The sequence below is a fragment of the Aedes aegypti genome, chromosome 2 (genome assembly GCF_002204515.2).
Source record: "Aedes aegypti strain LVP_AGWG chromosome 2, AaegL5.0 Primary Assembly, whole genome shotgun sequence".
Taxonomy (NCBI): Eukaryota; Metazoa; Arthropoda; class Insecta; order Diptera; family Culicidae; genus Aedes; species Aedes aegypti.
This window is the reverse complement of record NC_035108.1, coordinates 453107169-453125027: the sequence shown is the minus strand read 5'-3', so window position 1 is coordinate 453125027 and position 17859 is coordinate 453107169. Positions and strand designations below refer to the sequence as shown.

Below are 17859 nucleotides of genomic sequence, written 5' to 3'. Positions count from 1 at the left end.
AGTATTTCTCCATGATACAAACTGATAACATTTCCAACTAAGTTTATTTTAATAATTTATTTGAATATATTTTTCTAAATTGACTTTCGTTACACATGGTTTGATACTCCATAATACAAACTGATAACATTTCCAACTAAGTTTATTTTAATAATTTATTTGAATATATTTTTCTAAATTGACTTTCGTTACACATGGTTTGATACTATGTCAATAGATCTTTTGCTAAATTTCTGACCTAGACTTCTTATCATTTACATCCTTATCGAAGATTATTTTCAAATCTGACATCTCTCTATGTTCTATGAGTTTTAAATTATATGCACATGAATAATCTTGAATACTGTCAATTTTTCCTCTAAACAGGTTACATTACTGCATATAAAGCAAAAAGCAGGGTGTCCATCCATCCGGGAAATCCGGGAAAAGCGGGAAAAACCAGGGAATTCCAAATGACCGGGAAAAATACGGGAAATACCCGGGAAATTGTCGAACACACCGGGAAAAGCAATACGGGCGAAACTAGAAAATTTTGTAAGGGGGACACGACTGCTTAACAATTAACACTTTGTATCAAAACTGACATTATGACTTTTTGTGAGTTGATGGAGTTAGTTTTTCTAGCAAAATCCTGTAAAAAAGTCATTGGTTTTCAGAAGATATCTGGGAAATTTTTTCTCACATTTTTCACCGGTTCCTTTTTAGATCTTTTGTGAATTTCTGGCTGAAGACATTGAATAGGCAAATTTAATGCGCCACCAGCATAGAGGTCGCTAGGTAAGAAGGAGAGAAATGTCATTGAAAATGTTTGTTTACGTCCAAAATTAAATTTTTCGACCCAAAAATTAACTCATAATCAATTAATTATTAAACTATTTTCCATTGGTATAATCATTTTGACCCTTTATTCTTGCGATACGCATGATTTCACAACAAATTTAGCCACAAACAACGAATCCGGAAGTTTATAACCTATGTAGCCAAACACCAATTTTCCAATTTTATCCCACAAATCGTACATGAGCACTGACCGGATCTGTACATTTTGGAAGGATTTGGAAATGTTTATCATGTTTTTCAATGCTCTCTGATCGTCTACAACATAACTATTTCGAGAAAAAGTGTAATATGTGTGCTCCTTCCTATGCTGCACACGGTGCGTTCTCAACTCAACCTATTTTATGACGGTTCTCCTTCTAACCACCCGATGTCGAAGTGATCGTTCAGCTTTGAAAATATTATTCATTGAATTGAATTGAATCATAGGAAATCATAGGAAAATGCTTAACAAATTTCCATTAAGGGTCATAAAAATGATAATATCTTTGTAAGAATCCTAACGGAAATCGGAGCGAATATTTTGCGAATTTCATAAAAGACTTTTTGGAAATTCTTCAAAATTTTTTTTAAAAATTTCCTAGCAGTTGATAAAAAAATATTTTTTTGTGAAATTAGGATTAGGAGAAATTAGGAAATCTGAGTGGTTTCTTACTGAAATCCTGGACTTCCTGGTGGATTCCTAGAGACGCTATTACTGATTTTTGGTGAAGCCTTGTTTGGATTACTATAGGGTGTCCCAGAATGTATGGGCACGACTTTGATAATGAAAATCATAGTACTTTTCCAAACAATCAAATGTTTTTATGTTTTTGTATTTTTGATTTTAGAAAATCAATTCTTATCTGGTCAGCACAGACCCTATATTTTGTTTTTTTAAAAACTAGTAAAATATGTTATTATCAAAATCTATCGCCGTGGTTTTTTCAAGTACATTGTTTCAAGGATGTTTTACTTAATTTTTTGTTTGAAATTTTTTTTGGCTTTGTTATGCTTAAGTTTAAAATTTCAATTTGAATAAATGATAATCCGATCAATTATCATATCGTTGCAAATATTTTTTTTTCGCTATTTTTGAAATAGAACAAATTTTGTAAGTCGCTCAAAAATAACGCGATTCGTGCAAGACTGGTAGAAGATACTTGAAATAAATGTTGCAAAGTCAACACATTAACAAATAAATTGAACATTAAAAAATCGCAATCTACTGTTGTTGGGTACAGTAATCAAATGTGTAACAATAAGATTTTCATTTTCACTAGTCTTGAAATGGCAGCATGGTGAAGTCGTGCCCATACTTTCTGGGACATCCTATTGCTTAATTAATCTACAGTCTTTATGAGGTCCCTGACGAGATTTCTTATGGTTTTCTGTAGATTTACTCAATTCTTACTGATCTTGGTAACGAATAGCTTGCAAGATCCAGTATGAATTCAAAGGGCAGATTTTTGTTTTGTTCTTGACGACATTCTTCGAAAAATCGTTGATGAATTTCTGCTAAGATGCTTGTTTGGATTTACGTCTTTTTAGCAAGCAAGCCATTAAAGTTTTTTTATGGCATGATATCATTTTAAAGTTATGCCATAACTCAAAAACGAGATCATGTCAAATTTCGTCGTTTTGTAGAAATAATTAACTTTTTTTCATATTATTTTTAAATGTCACCTATGATTTTTAATTTATGCACGGTATTCTTCACCCTTTCGAATGAAAGTACTGTAAGTATTGAAAGGTTATTTTTACTGTGCCAAACATTTTTTTCAAGGCTTTTTAAATATACTAGAGATCTTTTTGTAAGAAAAGTTAATTGATGCTTTCTAAAAAATCTAAGACCTGGTGCAAGTTGAACTTCAACAAATTTTCAGTTCTGTAAAGTTTGCTAAAAATCTTTACTTTGTCTATTATATTTTTCAATCAACAGTATATCTGTTTGTCCAAAACTGTTTGGAAATTGAAGCTGTCAGTTTACAAACCACAGAATTTTGAGGACTTTAAAAAACTCCTAAATATTCCAAATTTGACCAGTTTGTACGAAAAAATTGGAGATTTGCAAATGTTTTGATCGATTCGTTATACTCAATATTTATCATCCAATAGAAAGCAGCTGGAGAATTCGTAAATCCCTTCTAAGAGAAATAGGTTTACATAATCCTCTAATCTATTTGTTACAATATTTATGAAACTGCAGTTACATTTTTATAGTAAATATTTCAGGAACTTGTTAATATTTTCCATTATTCGACAATCTATATTGCTTAGCTTAGCTTAGACTGACTACACATATCAATGGTTGCTATTCCGTGATTGACCGAAGTCAGTGAAAATGCACAAAGAATCAACTAGAAGTTCGACTGGGATTGGCCATAATCTTCTTCAGTGTGCATAATTCAGTGCCTCTATTTATACAGGGTCAATAACGGCGCCGGCCACGTCCTTGCAGTCAGGTGGGATTGGGGGAAGGAATGTTAGTGTGTAACCTTTGCTTTTTGGAGACCGTGTTTGCCTCTGCATCTCCACAAAGGTTACTGGGAGGGATGTTTGTTAATGGGGAGGATCGTTGGGTCATAGGATTCACTTTGATAAGCGATTAGACCATGATAAACAATGATTTGTGAGATATATACATGCTTATACGTAAATATAATATTTTCATTTGATATGAACAATTTCTATGTAGAGGAAAATTATGCCGACACTAGAGGTGACGAACCATTCAAAGTTTGTTGAATAAATACCTAAATGTAACATTCCTACTCAATTGAAAAGAAACAAAAACCTCGATTGGTTGGGACATCATAGAACACTCTTATTCTTATGCCGACACTTACAGTGGCGAATCATCCAAAGTTTTTTGAATAAAGTGAACCTTTCGCAAGTCTACACTTGTAGTGTCGAACCATTCAAAGTTTTTTTTAATTACAAAAATAAAGGTAAAAAGAGGTGTTCTGAAAACAAAAATGTTAAACATAAATAAATTATGAATCAGAGTTTGTGTCGACACTCACAGTGACGAACCATCCATAGTTTGTTGAAAAATCATATTTACATCCCACCATTTTAACGATTGAATGTGCAGTCATACATATTTTATAGATTAGAAATAGTAGCATGAAACGAGCTCACCAATTGATCCGTTATCCTTGACTGAGCAGCCACAATCCACTTTCGACTTCACTCGTTTGCTCGGCTATAAAAAAGCACTCAGGAAAAAAAAAAATAAGCGCGCGACCCAAAAAGAATAAAAAAAAAACTGTTCGGGCTTTCTTGACGCACTGCCCAGGAGCAAGCGTCAAGGTCGAAGAATCAAACTAACCGATCGCGGCACTTTTTCACTTTCTTCAATCGAACTCACCGATCACGCCACTTTTTCACTTACGAGACCGACGCGCGACATGTTTGATCCTGCCCTCGTCGCTTGCCCCGGGAAAAGCAAGTGTCAAGGTCGAAAGATCAAACAGAACTCTCCATTATTCGACAATCTATATACTGGACAATCTACATATTGACCAATGCAATGGTGTCTGATATGATCTAACTGCATAAAGTTTTTTTTAAAGTGAAAACAAAAATATTATGCATTTGATGTTTGAAAACAAATATTTTGAAGGTCTAAACAAATATCACAACCTTCTATACAAATGTCTGAGTCATCAGTCACAAGGACCATGATGTCATCCGGTTTTAAATTTTTGGGCATCCGGGAAAAATCCGGGAATTTGAAAACTGATTTTGAATGGACACCCTGAAAAAGCATGCGAGTTATGGCTACTGTGTTACGATGCCAAAGATTTTCGATATTCAATCTATGCACCAGTTGAATGAATTACTTGGTTTTTATTCAAACTTTGAAGAAGTTGTACAAAAGTTAACACATTGTTTTAAAGCTACACACTTGATGTCGAACTGTCCAGCACTCATCAGTATCAATCATCAGTTTTGCTGGGAAACCGTATTCAGACACCATCTGCCACATTTGCCTCAATGAGTAACTGCATAATCATTGAAGGTGATCATAATTCATAATAATAATGTTTTTTTCATAATTTTATTAAAGGCACCACAGGACCTTGCATAGTTAAATCGATCATCAGTATACAAGGCTCCATATTATCGGAACGATTCTGTAGCCTGCTCTCAGCTACAAATATAAAAAGGCAATACGATGAAGACAAAAATGTTCATTCTTTCATTGAATGAATTTACGCTTTGAAACAGTTCAATTAGTATTAGTATAATCATCATACCCACTGAACATAACAAACAAACAGAACCAACACAATTCGGGAAAAGCTATCTGCAAAAGTGTTTTTATTGCTGATAAAAACCGATAAGCCCTGTGTGTCGTTTTGCTAACTCACTTAGTGATATTTTAGCCAGCGTCGAAGTCAAAAGTCAAAATGAGTGGCCAGCCCACTTCACCATCATCATTGATCAATCTAGTCGATCAGCACGACCGTGATCATGGAGTAAGAATGCAACAGTTTGGAATTCATAAGTCCTAATGATATATAATTTACGCTGCCATTTTTCTGTGGTTCAAGGTTCAAGAAGTTCGCATTTCGGTTCCGTATGGTGAAATTGCCGGCAAATGGTGGGGACCTCAAAATATTCGACCAATTTTGTGCCTCCATGGTTGGCAGGATAACGCGGGAACCTTCGATACGCTGATACCACTGTTGCCGAAGAATGTGAGCTTTCTAGCGATCGATTTCCCCGGACATGGGTACTCGTCGCGTATTCCCGATGGACTGTCCTATCAGGGGATTAACTCACTAAATCTACTGCTTGCTATCATGAACGAGTACGGTTGGAAAAAGGTGTCATTTTTGAGTCACTCCATGGGCGCCGTGTTACAGTACATTTTTGCGGCAGTTTTTCCCGATAAAGTGGATCTGATGATCTCCCTAGATTCCTTAAAGCCGCAAGTTTCTTCGCCGGAAAATATAATCTACCGATTGACAAACTCCATTCCCCAGCTCATGGTGGCTGATCTTCGCAATCAGCAAAAGTCTGAACCTCCATCCTACACCTATTCTGAAATGGTAGACAAATTGCACGAAGCAACCTACAACTCTATTAGTCGAGAAACGTGTCCTTATTTGCTGCATCGAAACATCAAGAAAAGCTTGAAATATCCCGAAAAATATTATTTCACGCGAGACTCCCGACTGAAGTACTCGATGGGAATGAATTTTTCGCACGAGGTTATTCTGGACCTGGCAAAGCAGATCAAAATGCCCTTTCTGTTCATCAAAGCCAAACAGTCGCCCTATTTCGAGGAGAAAAAGTACTACGAACAGGTGCTTGACTTGCTGAAGGCAAACAATCCCTACTTCGAGCAGTGTGTAGTTGAGGGCCGGCATCACGTACATCTGACGAATCCGGAACAGGTGGCGCCCATCGTCACGGCATTCCTCAGCAAGTACTGGAGTAAGGACGAGGACGTTGTCAGCAAGCTGTGACATTTTCGGATGGTGGATTTTTAGTTATGTAAGACAGTTATGCGAATTTTATCGAGGTGATTTTATACATTTGGGATATTGGGAAAGTTAAATCTGTAAAATATATATTGGATCAAACTATTGATCATTTGCGTTATTCGACATTGCTTTTCGAAAAACATATCCATATCCAGTTATAGAACCGTGGTAAAAGTTGGTTTTCATGGCTACCTCTAGGGATCATTTAGCTGCAGTAGCAATGTTTTTTGTTTCATTGTTTGGAGGTCCCTTCAAAAGTGAGTTATAGAAATTGACTGTGATTTTTATTTCAAGCCTTATTTTACATACAGTTTTCCTAAGGAAAATGTCCATACTTATCAAATTATTCCTCAGTTTATTCTCTTATCTGTCTAGATTTTTATCCCACAGAAGTATTTTATAGTGATGTATACGTAATCGCTTGAGCTCAATCTGAATTAACTTTATTTACCTTTTCGTGCTTATGTAATACCTATAATGCATATGTAGGGTGCCGGTACCAATGGTTGTAATGTACCAGTAGATTGGACTATGAAATTAAACGAACATTTTTCGATAAAAATGACATGTGCTATTTTTGGTGGATAGATCGCCTCTGGTTTAGTCGATTTGCCAAATTTCAGCTTTTTATTTTATCAAAAAGTCATATAAATAATTAAGTTTATGCAAAAAATTTGCTCCCTTGCACCAGTAGTTGCCGTCGTGTTCCAATAGTGGATCAACGGATGGAAGCAGTTTTAAAAATGGATGTATACAAATGGAGAAAAGTTCCAGAGATGATCTTTATGCTTCATTCGAAAGATATTAATTGCTGTTCCGAGGGAAAAATGTTAAACCTATGTAAAAATTTACCATTTTGTTCAAAATTCCTTGTACCATTCCCGAACGTCTACTACTGGAGCACTAGCGCAACTACTGGAACACGTGTACCAATAGTGGCTCAAGCGATTTTATGTTGAAAAATTAGTTTAATCACTCTTTTTATATTTTTCCCATATAGTAGAGGTTGAAATCTTTCTGTTGACGCCAAAAGATCTCTGTTAAGGCTTTTCGTTATTTTGTTATGATTTTTTATAGCTTAGGTAGTCCACTAATGGCACCGGCACCCTAATACCTATAATGTAACAATTATACATTTTCAAATCATCCACCCGAGACTAGTTCCTTAAAAATTCGTTATACCCCATGGAAATAATCCCCATATCCCTTATCACAGTTTACTAACTAAGCTATCCTGACGCTTGATCCAATACTTTCGCAGAAATTCCGTTATTATGGGAGCGATGAGCTCCGGATCTGTTAAGTGCACATGGTGTGATGCTTTCACGAACTCCAGCTGAAAATGAGGATTGTGCTCCTTTAGCACTTCTACCATTGGTTTGAATCCCTGCCAGGATCCCGGGTACGGGGAATCTTTCGCCTTGATCGTCAACTGTGGAACCTTCACTCGCTTGCCCAAATCCCAGTTCACCTCATCCGACCAGCCGGGAATATTGTTGTACTTGACTTTGTTGTCGCGATCAAAGTAGTACTTCCCGGGAAACTTTTTTGAGGGCTTGATGTTCCGCTGTAGCAAGAAAGGTGCCGTTTCTTTGGTCACAGACTCGAATGTTGCATCATACATTTTATCCACCATCTCTTCGTAGGTATATGCGGGAGGTTCCGACTTTTCACGATTCCTCTGGTCAGCCTCGATGAACTTGGATAGCAATGGTGCAGCAATCATAAGGAACTTTCCAGGGTAGTAACTGTGGGGCTTCAGAGCATCTATGCCTATGAGAAATTCAACTTTTTCTGGAAACATAGCTGTGAACATGAACCCGATGATGGCTCCCATGGAATGTGCCATTATAGCCACTTTATCCCACTTATATTCCTTCATGATTTGCAATATAAGAACGACGCTATCCAACTGGTGATATGCCATACCATCGGGAACCCACGAAGAGTGGCCATGTCCGGGGAAATCGATCGCAAGAAAGCTCACATCTGCTGGCAACAATGGAATGAGCCTATCAAAAGTTCCACAGTTGTCCAACCACCCGTGAAGGCACAGTATCGGCTGAACGTTCTTTGGTCCAAACCATTTGCCAGCGATTTTGCCGTAAGGAATAGGAATTTCCACCTCGGTTACCTTTGGAATTCAGTAGGTTAACAATAATCATTGGGAAACAGTCCTGCGAATGAACTATAGACTTACATTATTTTTTCTATCATGCAGCTCAATGTATCTTATCATGGGGTGGAGATCCGGTGTACGAAGTTCAGCCTCTGACATGACTGTTGAACTGCTCATTACTCTCGAAGGTGATTACTATAACCCAATGTTTCAAAAATCTTATCCTACGAGTGGGAACGGATGTAAGTTCCTGCTGCGTACTCTGCTCTTGATTTCACACTAAAGCATGATGATTGCCAATGGCAATGAACAAGCATTCGTCATACTGTGCAAGTTTGAATGTAGGGATTTAACGTTCAGGGTCTTCGAAAAAATATCTGGACATTTTGTATTGATGTTGCAGAGCGTTTGTGATTATTCAGTAATTTAATCCTGAATAATGAATGATTAACTATTTAGGACGACACTAAAACGTAACAAAATTAATGTGGTGTGAATCAATTGGGATGAATTGCTTGAATACTGTTAGATTTTGTCAAGCATCTATTTGGGTATCTTTCGAAGAAAGCGGAATTTTGATCGGTACCTAGCTAGTTTTATGTTATGAAACGTAAGCGAGGGTCTCTGCGTAATATTGACATTTGTCTAGAATGTGGTACAATAGGCCAGGGGAAGTGGTTCACCTAGAGTGAATTTCTGTCAGAGAAAAAGTAGATTTTGTATGAGATTTGACAGAAAACTGAATGACAAGACCATCCACTTCTCCTGGCCTATTGATTATACAGCATGTGATGGTTTGACTTGTGCATAGAATTCAGAATTGATACACACACTTTGAGAGAATTGTTATTTTAAGTTAAAATTCAGATTAACCAAGGCTACTCCTTTGATTTTGCATATCGCAGGTTCGGAGAGCTGCTGGGGACTTGATGATTGGTCATCAACAGGTCTTTAGCTTGAGTGGTTGTCTGGGTTCCAGATGTGTGCTCTTGAAGATTTGGGGTACGGTTTGGAAACATATTCACCTTAAGTCAAGTAGCTTTTTTAAAATTTGGATTTATAATTCCACATGCATGCCGTAGCATAACAATGTAATTGTTGCCGAAAGTTCAAGGCAAAATTTTAAGGCATTTTCCATATTGAATCGTAGTTGACTTTTATGAAATGTTCTCAGAGGTTATACTTGCTAGTACTGAAATCGTAAAATGTCTTGGTAAGATAAGGTGAAATTCTTCTTAAGTCCTTCTTTGTATTTAAACAACATAGAAGGACTTAAGCAGATACTGTTATAATGATGTTAGTCATTTCGATTATATGGCTCCCGTATTTCTGTGGTCCAAAAAGCAAATTTACTTGTATTGAGTATTCGATAATGAAATAAACTAATCATAATATGTCAGTAGATGCATTTACAAGAAACACTGTTCCACACTGTTGCCAAAATCGAACGGTTCAGTTGCCGAAATCGAACCGTGCTAAAATCGAACGGTAAAGTAATAGCAATATTGTATGTATTAATCTTACGATATCCACACAGCTAAAAATATGTTGTAAATTTAAGTTTATTTTCATGGACATATTTGGAGCATCAAAATAAACCTAAATTTCAACGATCAATCCATTATTTTTTAATCAAATTCACTTTAAATTCACACGATCATGTAATATTCAACCATTTTTAGATGAAAATTGAATGTTTATTCATTTAAATTTACATGATGCTGTAACAACACACGAATTCGATTTATTTTTACAGTAGACTTCAGTTTACATCACATTGAAAATTAAATATATTTTTTCTGTGCAGCTTTGACATTTTTATGCCAAAAACAAGCCGTTCCAACTGTAATGGACCAACGAACAGGCACTGTAGTAAACTAATTGATTGAAGATTATTTCAATCAGTTTTTCTATGAATGTAAAATATTTCCATTTTAATGGATAAATCATCGTGATAGGGCGTCTGTGCCAGTGTTAGAGGCAATAGTAAAGAGTTAGGGAATCAAAAATCGTCAACAACAGCGTACGATTATGTCCTTTGAAGGAAGCACCACATTAGACAACGGACTAGCATGCAACGTCTAGTCATACTCCTGCACTCGATGTGGCTAAATGCTTGGTAACACCAACCGCACGGCCATGGTTAACGGAAATCACTTAATCTTAAAAAAAAACCGTTCCTCCAGTACTGGAACATGTTTTAGTAATAGTGGTGTTTGCTAACTTCTGTTCCTATAATATTGGTTTACATTGATTTCCCATTAAAATCAATCGTTAATCCATCATCTCGATAACATTTCTGAGTAATGATTAACCACTCTACCGGCAGCTTCATCACAAAAAAATAATCGAGAATACCTTTTTTGTTCCTTAAGGATGGTGCACATATAATTTAACCTTTTTTGAACCACTCACCCCTTGCCCTCTTTGTCACGCTTTTTTTATGCGAACACTCAACATTTTGTCAGGCTTGTCACGTTTGGCATGACCCCCTCTTCCTCCCTTGAAGCGTGACATAATTTTCTTAATATTTTTACACCAGTTCTTAAAAAACTCTTACATTTTCAGAATCTGTATTGATCATCGGTCATCTGGTTTGGAAGATATTTCGATATTCCTTTGGGGACCGACACATCCCATACAAAATTTCTTTGGCCGCCATTCTGTTTTCTGTCAATCTATCAGAAAAAAAAATGTGGGCTATGCAATGTCAAGGAATAAGGAGCTGATCTGAAAAAAATCATACAAATCGGTTGAGCTGTTCCAAGAAATCTCAAATCTATAATATGATGTTTTTGAGGATTTCAAGACTTTTTGAGCGGAGTGGTACCAGAAACATGAGGGCTCATAACTTAAAAACGGTGGCACCAATTTGTTTATTGTTTTTCACAACAGACTCTCATCAAAGTATTGTTTCGAAAAGCGAGTAGCCGACCATAAGGCAAAATCTGTAGCATGAGATATTTACGTGGGTTATGGCCACGCGTCGGTTCCTCAAGGAAATCAATTTCTGGAATGCCATACACAACGTGTATAATTTTCTGCTTTTTAAAACTTGTCTATAATCTTTTATGGCAAATTTGCCACAACTAATCTTATTTCAGCTCTTTCAATTCGGAAGCAGCAATGAAGAGATCGAACTGTGTGTATTTCATGAATCGCATAAATATAACGTCTCTGTTATCATATACAACTGTAAATGTGCATAAATACTACAGCTCAGCATGTTCGTATTGTCAAAGTCATATGTGAAGTTCATTTTCCCATACACACAAACGTTTCAGCGACCATGCTGTTTCGTATTTCTTTTGCCCATTAGGGGTCTCTCATAGCTAGCCGGGTATGTGCATTGATTTCTAATATCTTGTAAGTATGTAATAAATTGTACTTTATTTTTCAAATTTTATAGTATAATTTACTCCACAAAGATAAATAATAATAATACAATATGTTATGGTTCCGTTTATAGGGCACTTGGAAGGCAGACTTTGAAGTCAATAGGAATGTAATATCAGAAGAGGAAGAAATATATTGTGTATTTATTTCACTACTGGACTGCGAAGTGCGGCCTCATAGGTGCGAAAGTGTGAATAAAAGTGCGGGATTGCATTGAATCCTGTTGGTGTCTTTAGAGCACTGATTCTTTGAGCACGAAGAATAAGTCCCCCGAAGACACCTACCCGAATTGATGCAATTGTGCACTTTTATTAGCGTTTCCGCATAAAAAGTGGTGAAAGAAATGCGCAATACATTCATATAATAATCGTATTATTTTAAACAACTTAATATTGAACCCTTTGAGTGAGTTTCCTTTATTTGTGCGAATATTACACTTTGGAACAAACAGATAAATTTTGTTTAAGGTGCGTCGTGCACTAATGTGCTATTACTCCATCGCGTGAACGATTTCTAAGAGCCTCTAGTTTATAATTCACGTGCTTGCTTTGATTGTGTTGGACGTCGTGAGCTAAAGAGCAACTGTCAAATACAACCATACGGCTCATCGCTGAGTATCGTCATTGTGAGCTCTTTCAAAGTTTCGCGAATCTCATACCGCCGAACGGAGATCGACCGTAGGTATATCTCTCAGACAATTTCAGTGCTGTGAAAGTGTCGATTCCAATCATTGAACTGCATAGTTATAATTCAACAATTTGTCATTTGATTAATGTGCGCACATCACGAAAGAGTCTCAACCTGCTTGCACATGGTAATTGAAATTTATTAGTGATAAGAAAGATAAGAAATCGCTGCTATCGTCTAACTTCCGTCTACTATTTCGGAATCATAATAGGTAAGTTAAGTTAGTTCCTCGCGAGATCAGTGTTCGTTTGTATATAATTTTCTTTCGTAGAACAAAATGACGAAAGTTTCATCTCTCCTGCCCAATGTTGCCGTTTTCGGTCGAATGCTCAGAGCCCATCGAGGATCAGCTGGAATAATCATTAGTCAGCGATTTTTGCATGATAACAAAATCAATGAAGAATCACGTTACATAGTGAAACGAGAGGTACGTAAGTATGCATACGTCACATCGAGCTGCTTGTAGGTCATGGTCCAAAGTCCAATGAAATAATATCTATACCATTTCATCATCATAACAGGTCGAGGAAGTTCGTGTTCCGGTACCATATGGGGAAATTGCGGGCAAATGGTGGGGTCCAAAAGACGTTCGTCCTATTGTTTCGTTGCATGGCTGGCAAGACAATGCCGGAACCTTCGACAGACTGATACCGCTCCTGCCTCATCATATGAGCTTCCTTGCCTTGGATTTCCCCGGTCATGGGTTGTCATCTCGAATTCCCGATGGAATGACTTACCACACGCTGGATAGCGTTTACATGCTAAAAATGGTTATGCAACATTATCAATGGAAGAAGATTTCGTTTATGGCGCACTCGATGGGATCACTCGTTAGCTTCATATTCTCGTCAGTTTTTCCGGATATGGTAGATTTCAACATTGGTCTGGATGCCCTAAAGCCACACATTAGCGATCCTGACAAGCTTGGACCACGTTTGCAGAAACGGATACCACAGATGTTGACTGCAGATATTCGGAATCGTCAAAAAACGGAACCTCCTAGCTATCCGTACGAAGAACTAGTCAATCGTCTTCATCTGGGATCACACAAGTCTGTCTCTAAGCAAGCAGCCCCTTACCTGCTAAACCGAAACATACAGAAATCCGCCACGCATCCAGACAAATTCTACTTTACCCGCGACAGCAGACTAAAATACAGCGTGGGAGTTGGATGGGGTCAGGATGTGAATTTGGAGCTCGCCAAAAGGATGATGATGCCGTATCTGTTTCTCAAAGCGAAGCATTCGTCCTACTACGAGGATAGGAAATATTTCGACGAGTTTGTCGAGCTTGTAAAGCAAAATAATCCGCTCTTTGAGTTGCACTTTGTGGACAGCACGCATCACATGCACCTAACAGAGCCGGAAAAGGTTGTTCCGATAATTTCGAAATTTTTGTGCAAGCATTGGAAACGCGATCCGTTGGGTTCGGAGTAGGCTTTCTCAATAAAAATCTCTTTTAATAAAACTTCAAAGTTGTGTTATTTAACATTATGATAGTTTTGGATGCAATGTTGCGTTCATTTGAGAGCCTTTGATACCCTCTTCCCACAGCATGGAATACCTCTATTTTTCCCATACGACATAACATACGAAAAAAGAACAATTGGTATTGGCGTAGTTAGGATTTTTCATATAAGCCTAGGGAGGTGAAAAAAAACTTTTGTTTCCAAAAAATAATGCCAGTCGCAATTATCGGGGTGGTGACGGATCATAGTTTGCATGATTTCTTACTGATTTTTTATTTTGTGAATCGCTGTACACAATCAGCAGTATTTATAAATTTTAATTTTCAATGTTAAAGAATCCGTAAACTAATAGTCCAGTGAAAAAATACTTACAACATTTAAACAGTACTATTTGTTCTTTTGAGGATGTGTCGCTTTTTAGGAATTTCTCAAAAATTCAAACTCCTTCAAAAATTTCTCCTGAAATTTAAAGAGATATTCTTTTAGATCCTCGAAATTAGGGATTTATCCATACATTTGTGATTTAAATGCTATTATTTTGCAACATAGGTATTAATCGACCCCAAACCAAAATTAATTCCTCAAGAATCTCCTAAAGAGCAACTCTCGACAGTTTTTGTTTACAGTATGACCCTAAATAATGCGATTAAATCGGTAAATGAGCATAGAAATCGCATAGGTGTCTACTACCTGTAAAACCTGGAATTATCATGGAATTTTATTCAAGCTGAAAAAACCTGAAATTGTCAGGGAATCTCGGGCGTAATCAGGGATTTTTTTGTTTAGGGTAGAAGCACCGGTTTTGGCCATACGCCAGTTGTAGCCATAGTGGATTATATACCGTTTTACATAGCCAATCAACATGAAACCTCTTGTGTTCATTAGATCACATTCATATGATAGAGCTACATTCATTTACTCGTCCAAATTGTTTCAAAACATAAGAAAAACAATTAATTTTTCTTATAATTTTAACTCCCATACGCCTAATTTGGCCAGGGCACTCCTAATTTGGCCACTCTCATGAGAAATCAATGCAATTGGCCAATTTAGGAACCGAAGTTAAATCTCTGGCCGAAACTGGCTAAGTTTTGATATTTTACACACATAATATGGATTGGAAGGTTACATTTGACATAAATGTAGTATAAATACGGCTTCCCATTTAATTTTTATTGACATTTTCTCTTAGGCTGGCCAAAACCGGTGCTTTTACCCTAGTAATTGTAGAATATGTTCTTATTGTCACACATAATATTTCCAATCAAAACATTTTTCGTCTGCGCCTCTATCAAAACTTGCGATGGTCAGTCCTTCAAATTCAATAAATACCCTCCCCCATGACAACTGTGGAGATCTTCGGTCTATAGTAACAATGGTTTTCTAACTAACATCCCTTCCCTTCCCCCGATGATCGTAAGGACGTGGCTGGCTTATTGAATTTCAAATTTTGAGCTCTTGATTTGTGCACATTGAGAATGGTTAGCTAATCCCAAGCCCCATTCATTAAATCTCTGTGCAACTTCGATTGCTTTGGTCAATCACGGAGTAGCAACTACGAATTGTACGGTCATCTATGCTCATGCTCAATATTGGCTTTGGATTTCAAGATGTGTCCCTTTAAAGCTGAAGATATTTAAACTCAACCTCTTAGGGAAATTTTTATTGGAACTATGAAATTGTACGGAAACACCCCCAACCCCAATTTTATAATGAAATCTCTCAATGGACATAGCTGTAAACGAGCTCATAGAACACTAGCAGGCTTTGTAGCAATTGGCACCCAATTCGAATAAAAAGAGGATTTTTGATAAATGATATACATAATACATATCACGTCCTAACGAAATGTAACACTGAAAAAAATTTCTTGCGATCTATTGTAGGCCATATTGTGGTGTAGTTAATTTATTGATCATTTCAATAAAAATTCCAGCATATCTAAATTTCACACTTCGCCAAAAAAATCACATTTTACTCTGAACTGCCTTGTCATAATATCCAATCTCACCCAGGAACATTTCGATTTCGGTTGCAATCCGCTCGGCGACTATCAGGTGGAAGTAATGCCCTCCTGGCGTGTGTACCAGCTTCGTATGGGTATTGTTCTGCTTCAACGTTTCCACCAAGCAGAAAAACTCCTCTTCATCACCGTAGAACAGGGAATCATTCGCTCTAATTATCAACACCGGGAACTTGATTCGTTTGGCAGTCATCGCACTTGCTTCCTTCGACCATCCCATGATGTAGGGATACTTTGTTCGGCTGTCGTAGTGAAAACAGTAACTCTCGGGTAACGTTTTCGATTTGCTAATGTTCCTCCGGAGAATACAGGGACAAAGCTCCTTCGGGATAGTACAGGACGGTAAGTTATGGACCTTTTCGATCAACTGCTCGTAAGTGTATTCACTTGTCGAAACGTTGTTCACATTATCCTCGTTCGCTTGCATTGATCGAGTGAAGAAGTAAGCTTGTTGGTCTAGAATCTGTTCGAAGTGGGAAAGCTGCAGTGCGTCCATCGCAATGAACAAATCGACTTTTGCTGGGAAAAATCCTATGAAGCAATAGCAAGCCATAGCTCCCATGGAGTGCCCTACCAATGATACTTTTGACCATTGATAAGTTTTCATAATCCAAAGTATAACCAGAACCAGATCAGACACGTGATACATCATTCCGTTAGGAGTCCTAGACGATAGTCCACACCCTGGCAGATCAATGGCTAAGTAACTACCACGTGATGGCAGTAGAGGAATTAAGCGATCGAAGGTTCCGCAATTATCGTTGAATCCATGGATGAACAGAATTGGTCGCACATCTTTAGAACCATACCATTTTCCAGCGATAATTCCAAACGGAACGGGGATGTTGACTTCATAATATTGCTGTAAGACAATTTTTCTCAAATAATTCGATTGAAGTAAATATAAGAAATGCTTACGGTTCGGTCGGTCGTCATGATCAAGTAGTTTAGCTCTCCCAGAAAGCTCAAATGTTACTACTGACTCACATGGCGTTGCATTCATATTTGACGACACGGCGCACTTCCGTGGAGAAAAGATTATCGAAATCGGATCTAGTAGGGTTCACTGGCATTCGTGTCTCTCCCAGCGCAGCGCACTCAACTGCTTTGCGTAATGAAGAAAATTGCTCATAAACTTTGATTACCCTCGGTTGTGAATTGTTTTCCTACAAGTTGGATTCTAATTGCTGAATTTATCGTACAACTGATACAGCCTTTTTCGTAGTCAGTGAAAATGAGAAGGTGTTTCGTAAATTTTGTGCGGTGATAATTAAGTTGAAATCTTGTTTTTTAGTTTTGTACGGAAAAAACAAACTGATGTCAAAAATACTATGGAACGTTGGAATTTTTGTCCTTTGTCGGAGATCCGTGAACATGTAATCGGTATAAGACACGTCATTTTTATCCTTTCAAATTGGGCAAATTTGGTGTGAAATTTCTCTATTTTCTTAAACTTAAACAGACTTGGCTTAATAAAATCATTCGATAAAAACTAAAGCCACTTAGGGGAACTTCTGTCAATTTACGGGGATGACAGACATTGAAAATAAAAAAAAAACAAATCTCCAAGATTTAGATGACAAAAATTTGATCAATCACCGATCTTGCACCATTCGTGTGTTTAATATATTATGGCTTCCAGCTTTAATTTGTCCTTTCTTTATCAGGATAAGGACCCATATAGCCGTCAGTAGACGCGTAACTATTCAGAAAGATCAAGCTGATGGTCATGGCATCGAATTCCATCGTAGAGTAAATTTCTCGAATTCCCAAGCCATATAGTAGCTTCGTGTTTTCCACACGATATACGAATGCAAAAATGATCAATCGGAACAATAGCTCTCAGATA

At 37.2% G+C, this 17859-nt stretch overlaps 4 protein-coding genes across 4 annotated transcripts; 2 read left to right on the top strand and 2 right to left on the bottom strand.

Moving 5' to 3' along the window:
• The first annotated feature begins 5069 nt into the window (after positions 1-5069).
• On the top strand, positions 5070-6423 carry LOC5564942 (probable serine hydrolase). The gene is made up of 2 exons (XM_001649231.2): positions 5070-5303; positions 5379-6423. Exons 1-2 carry the CDS (start codon positions 5235-5237, stop codon positions 6297-6299), a joined length of 990 nt encoding a protein of 329 aa, XP_001649281.2. The 5' UTR covers positions 5070-5234; the 3' UTR covers positions 6300-6423.
• A 939-nt stretch (positions 6424-7362) lies between these two features.
• LOC5564943 (probable serine hydrolase) lies at positions 7363-8730 on the bottom strand. Its single transcript, XM_001649229.2, has 2 exons — positions 8518-8730; positions 7363-8451 (listed from the first exon to the last, which is right to left on the bottom strand). The coding sequence occupies exons 1-2, from the start codon at positions 8611-8613 to the stop codon at positions 7528-7530; spliced, it is 1020 nt and encodes a 339-aa protein (XP_001649279.2). The 5' UTR covers positions 8614-8730; the 3' UTR covers positions 7363-7527.
• Positions 8731-12161: 3431 nt separating this feature from the next.
• LOC5564934 (probable serine hydrolase) lies at positions 12162-13993 on the top strand. The gene is made up of 3 exons (XM_001649227.2): positions 12162-12730; positions 12791-12946; positions 13041-13993. The coding sequence occupies exons 2-3, from the start codon at positions 12797-12799 to the stop codon at positions 13953-13955; spliced, it is 1065 nt and encodes a 354-aa protein (XP_001649277.2). The 5' UTR covers positions 12162-12730; positions 12791-12796; the 3' UTR covers positions 13956-13993.
• Positions 13994-15659: 1666 nt separating this feature from the next.
• Positions 15660-17745, bottom strand: LOC5564941 (probable serine hydrolase). The gene is made up of 2 exons (XM_001649226.2): positions 16929-17745; positions 15660-16872 (listed from the first exon to the last, which is right to left on the bottom strand). The coding sequence occupies exons 1-2, from the start codon at positions 16944-16946 to the stop codon at positions 15955-15957; spliced, it is 936 nt and encodes a 311-aa protein (XP_001649276.1). The 5' UTR covers positions 16947-17745; the 3' UTR covers positions 15660-15954.
• Between the last annotated feature and the right edge of the window lie 114 nt (positions 17746-17859).